This window comes from Epinephelus moara, chromosome 21, assembly GCF_006386435.1.
Source record: "Epinephelus moara isolate mb chromosome 21, YSFRI_EMoa_1.0, whole genome shotgun sequence".
Lineage (NCBI taxonomy): Eukaryota > Metazoa > Chordata > Actinopteri > Perciformes > Serranidae > Epinephelus > Epinephelus moara.
In genome coordinates, this window is record NC_065526.1 from 17898000 (window position 1) to 17903280 (window position 5281).

The following is a 5281-nucleotide window of genomic DNA, read 5'->3' on the forward strand; positions in this document are numbered from 1 at the left end:
ATTTTAAGTGTTTTTCAAAAAAATGGCGGAAAATCTATATAACTGGAAGTTATGGGTTCTTGAGGCAAATTTGTTCCTCATGAGGAGAGACATCTCTGTGCAAAGTTTCATGTCTCTACGACGTACGGGGCATGAGATATGCCCATTCAAAGTTTGCAATTTCAATCGGTTGCTATAGCGCCCCCCTTTGGCCAATTGATGTAATATTGCTTCATTCGCATCCTCCCATGACCCTCTACCACTGTGCCAAATTTCACATGGACTGACCAAGTCAGTGAGGAGAAAAACGTGGGACAGACACACAGATGGACAGAGTTTTGGTCATTATACAGTAAGATAGTAAGACAATGCCCAGATATTTACAAGATGAAACACACTCTATGCTCTTCTTCTGAAGTATGTTCGGGAGATTTGAAAGCTTCCCCTCGGCTTTTGTGAATAACATGCACTTTGTTGAACAGCATTGAATGCTAGCTGAAGCTGTGAGAGGGCCACTTACAATAGTTTATATTCACTCCTGACTGGAGTAGTGAGTGTCGAAGGAATAAGGAGGCAAAATGGAGGACAAACGTAATAAAGTTACTCATTAACGTCTCTGTCTTGAGGGCATGGTGCAGGAGGGTGGTATTATGGTATGTCATGTAACCTTTGCCCAGCAAGTGTCTTTAGTGTTTTCAGAGGGAGCTGAAGAGGAGGACAAAAACAGCAGTTTAAAGTCGGGTCCACCTGCGCTGTCAGATATTCTTTTTAATACAGGTAAGTCATTTTGTGTTGTTGTAGATTGTGTAAAGTGACAGCAGGGTTCCTACGTATGCCTCTGTGATGAAGGTTATTGGGTCTGACTAGTGTTTGACTGAGTCAGTGCTGCCTCAAATTAAATATCTTCAACCAGACTATACAAGATGGACACACTGTATTTCTTCTCTCTGGCTTCAGGGTTATTATTCGTACGAAACATATGTGTTTATGTTGTGTTTAAAGTTAATAAGTAAGCAGTTCAGAACTAGAATCATGAACATTGCTCAAGACCTGGCAGGTCAACTTCTTACCATCATGTGATCTTATGTGTGAATATGGAAGTACCAAACCACAAAGTGGTTGTTAAAAAGTCAGCCACAACAGAGGTGTTTAATGATTGGTTGAAGGCACCTGTTAGCTCTTGGCTTTTAAAAAGAAAAACAAAACACTTGCACTTACCTCTGATATTTCGGGGTTATGATTCCCCAAAACAAGCGGCTGCAATCACTGATGATAATGATACCATTATGGAGCTGGAGCTAATCAAATCTTTGAAACCAGACGTGTTGAACAGTGTAAATTGAATCAGAGCTTATGAAAGGGCGAAAAAGAACAATCTGTCTGTTATTTTCAACCCGCATGTTTTGGATACTGCAATTCATTTTTTGTTGACAACATAGTTTTTGTACATAAATGAAATTATCTTTGGCATAATTTTTTCCAACTGGATCTCACACGTATTAGTATGCAGCTATGGTTGCTGATGGATTGGATCAGACTAAGTGATCTGGGGAATTAAGTGCTGACCTGCTTGGGATGAATAGTGTTTATGTTAGTTTATTCAGGAAATGAATTGACATACTTATAAATATTTGGCTTTGGGGGAAGTTTTCACATATTTTCAAGTCAAAAGTCTCAAGTCCAGTTGAAGTGATGAGTCATTGGTCTTAAAGTCCAAGTCAAACTGCAAGTTGTTTTTGATTTTGTAAAGTCTAATGTAATGAAATTTGTGACTCAAGTCTGACTTGAGTCCAAGTCATGTGATTCAAGTCCACACCTCTGAGAGTCACAAGACAGTGGTTAAACATTTATCAGCTGTGAAATATGAAAGTATGTCATCCTCACTACAGGTGTCAGGATGTCCCATTAGCTGAACATTAATGTTCAACAATTAATGGAGGGTTTTGCATTTTTTAAAATCTGTCTTAAAACAATACCACAGTCCCACACGTACACTGACTGAGTTGTCGGTTGCTGTGAGTGTTAAGCTGCAAAAAGATCCCTTCCCAATGTAAGTGATAGGGAAAGAAATCAAGTTCTTGTTCTGTGTCAAATGCATTTTCAAGTTTAGGCTAAAGCTTTATGTCAAATCAAGTGGACGTCCTCCAAAGTTACGGTTAGTTATAGTTACAGTTTACCTATTTGTGTTTACCTGCATAGTGTTTCCTTGATAAGGGATAGGAGCACAAAGGGGAATTTTGTGCTGCAAAATTACTTATTAAGGTTTAACACTTTAGATTTCATTTTATTTGTTTCACACACAGAAATATAAATCACATTAAATTCAATTAAATTCAATTTTATTTATAAAGCCCAATATTACATATCACAATTTGCCTCAGAGGACTTTACAGTGTACGACATCCCTCTGTCCTTTGGACCCTCACAGCGGATAAGGAAAAATTCCCCCCAAAAAACCTTTTAATGGGAAAAAAATAAATAAATAAAATTAATAATAAATGTAGTGTGTGTGAGGGTGGGGTAGAAACTTGTAATGGCTTATATATTAAAAAACAAAAAACTCACCCAAAGGACATACAAAAGGTAAAATATACACATACTAAATCATCAGTACACTTTTTTATCATTTTATTTTTTTAACATAGACATTGACAAAGAGGAATCCGTTAACAAACCGACCACAGGATGCTTTACACAAACAAAGATTAAGATTCTTAGCCTGTCATGTTGGCTATTTATAGAGATGTGAATTATTACAAAACAATCTAAAACTAGAAGGTAAATCTGTAATCTTAAATCTCGTTTTAAGAACATGTTGGTGTCAAAAAATAGTCAACAGCTGAAATTTAAAAAAGAGTGGTATACCTGGTATAACAGGTTTGGAAAAAGTGATGTAATGAACGATTTCTGCAGCGGTGCTTTTTCTGTACAGAGTTTTACACAAGTTAAAAGTCCTTGCCCATACAATATTACAGTAGGTTCAGCCTTGTCTCATAGAAACAACCATTATGTGGCGGTGGGCACAAATGTGTCGAGTTACGTGCTGGCAACACAAAAACAATGTGAATGCAAAGTCAGTGAGGATCTTTTGTTGTGGTGGACACACAAATTAAAGGTCCATTGTGTAGGATTTAGGGGGATATATTGGCAGAAGTGGAATATAATATCATAAGTATATTTTCTTTAGTGTATAATCACCTGAAAATAAGAATAATTGTGTTTTTGTTACCTTAGAATGAGCTGTTTCTATCTACATAGGGCGCAGGTCCTCCATCTCCATGTTGCACCACCATGTTTCTACAGTAGCCCAGAATGGACAAACCAAACACTGGCTCTACTGTAGATAGGACCATTCATGTTTTCAGTGAAACATTTTCAAAGTGAAACTGTTTTATTCAACGCTTTTACTAGTTTAAATGACCTGGCCCGTTTGTTTTGGAGAGGAAGAGACCTCTGTGGATAATTCACCTCCTGGTAAAAACCACCTGAATCTCTGGATCTTAAGTTATCAGAGGAAGAAGGTGATCACAGATTAGCAGAGAAACAATAATTTGTAATGTGAAACAGCTTTATTCAGTGTTTTAATTGGTTTTAATCACCTGATCTGTTTGTTTCGGAGAGGAAGAGACCTCTGTGGATAATTCGGCTCCTGGTAGAAACCTCCTGAACGATGACCATGTAAGGATTTCTAACCAGGAGAAGTTTCAGTATGCAACCCTTACTACTAGATGCCTCTAAATCTCCCTAAATCATACGCACTGGACCTTTAAATATAAAGAGCGAGAAAGTCTGCATAGGGTTAGGACTGGATGGGTGGTGGATGGGTCGAACAAACATGGACTTTCAACCAGGAGATCGCTGTTCATGTCCCGTGTAACTACACAAATTATGTACATTTACATCACTTACGTCCTGTACGTAGTTATTTTAACCGAAACCATGATCTTTTCCTGAACATAACCATGTTTTTGTTCTCTTTACCTAACGAACTGTGACTGTTCATAACGGACTCTGCACTAGCATTGTTTTTGTGTTGCTAGCATGTAATTTTAACACATTTCATGCCCACCACCATGTGTTGTTGAGAGGTCATGTCCATGTATTTCCATAAGACTGTGTTGGTACATTAATAATCAATTATTAATAAATTAAGCTATGATATTAAGTTAAGAAACATGTATTGTGTGCAAAACGTCATAACACTTTGCACCTCTCCCAGCACCCTCCTCAGTAATCACCTGACGATTTGATCTCTAGGTCCTCCCTCAGGACGCAGAGATGGGCCAGTGGAGCTGCAGCCTCTTTGTGGTGTTTGTTCTTTGTGGAGCTTTTATCAGAGAAGCACATCAGGCTGCTATATCTGAGTTTGGGGGACACAAAGGCAGTCAGAGACATCTCCTGGTGGAAGAGGATGATAACACCAACCATAACAGTACGATTCAAAGTAAGTCACAAACCCTGTTGGGTAATTTACCATCATCTAAGTATTTACAACCAGGTGTGTTTCAGGAACTTTGAACTCTGTCACACTTCAGTTACGGGAAACTATTTGAATGGCCTGGTATTGACCTCACCAGAGGCAATAAAGTTTGTTTTTCCCTGCTGTCTTTCCAGGAGCAGCTGTTCCAGACAATGAGAGCCCAAAGTCACTGGACTGGTCTTATATGGTTGCAGGTCTGGGCACAGTCCTCACCATCTCACTCCTCATCGTGATGACTGTCAAGTTCCGCCTCTTCCATCGCTTCTTGGCCAGCTACAGACACTCCCTGCTCCAAGAGACGGACGGGGTCAGCCAGTATGGCCATGATGTGCTGCCCTTCCCTCACAGTGTGTCGGGCAGGATGGGAGTGGCTGGAGGGACTCAAAGAGGGCTGGATGACGATGACGATGGCTTCATTGAGGATAACTATATCGAAGCCAGTGAGAAGAACAGGGCAGAGAGAGAGGAAGAGGAGGAAGAGGATGAGGAAGGGTTAGAAGACAGCGATGATGATCTTCAGTTCACAATAGGGTGATCAAATAAAGAGGGACTACAGCTAAAATAAAATTATACCATAGAAAAGATTCTGATTCACAGTCAACAGGAAAACAGTGATACCGAAATGTTTTGGTTTGTGAGCTCTTAAAGGGACAGTTCACCCCAAAATCAAAAATACATATTTTCCCTCTTACCTGTAGATCTATTCATCAGTTAAGATAGTTTTGATGTGAGTTGCAAAGTGTTGGAGATATCAACCATAGAGATGTCTGCCTTCTCTCCAATATAATGAAACTAAATGGCACTCAGCTTGTGGTGCTCAAA

General features: G+C 39.2%; 1 protein-coding gene across 1 annotated transcript; it reads left to right on the forward strand.

Moving 5' to 3' along the window:
- The first annotated feature begins 639 nt into the window (after positions 1-639).
- On the forward strand, positions 640-5026 carry LOC126383039 (leucine-rich repeat-containing protein 19-like). The gene is made up of 3 exons (XM_050033413.1): positions 640-756; positions 4237-4423; positions 4594-5026. Exons 2-3 carry the CDS (start codon positions 4258-4260, stop codon positions 4992-4994), a joined length of 567 nt encoding a protein of 188 aa, XP_049889370.1. The 5' UTR covers positions 640-756; positions 4237-4257; the 3' UTR covers positions 4995-5026.
- Positions 5027-5281: the final 255 nt, after the last annotated feature.

Excerpts from the sequence above, each read along its gene's own strand:
- LOC126383039 (XM_050033413.1), top strand. The coding sequence starts at position 4,258 with ATGGGCCAGTGGAGCTGCAGCCTCTTTGTGGTGTTTGTTCTTTGTGGA. Across the intron at positions 4,424-4,593 it reads CCATAACAGTACGATTCAAA|GAGCAGCTGTTCCAGACAAT; the intron begins GTAAGTCACAAA and ends CTGTCTTTCCAG.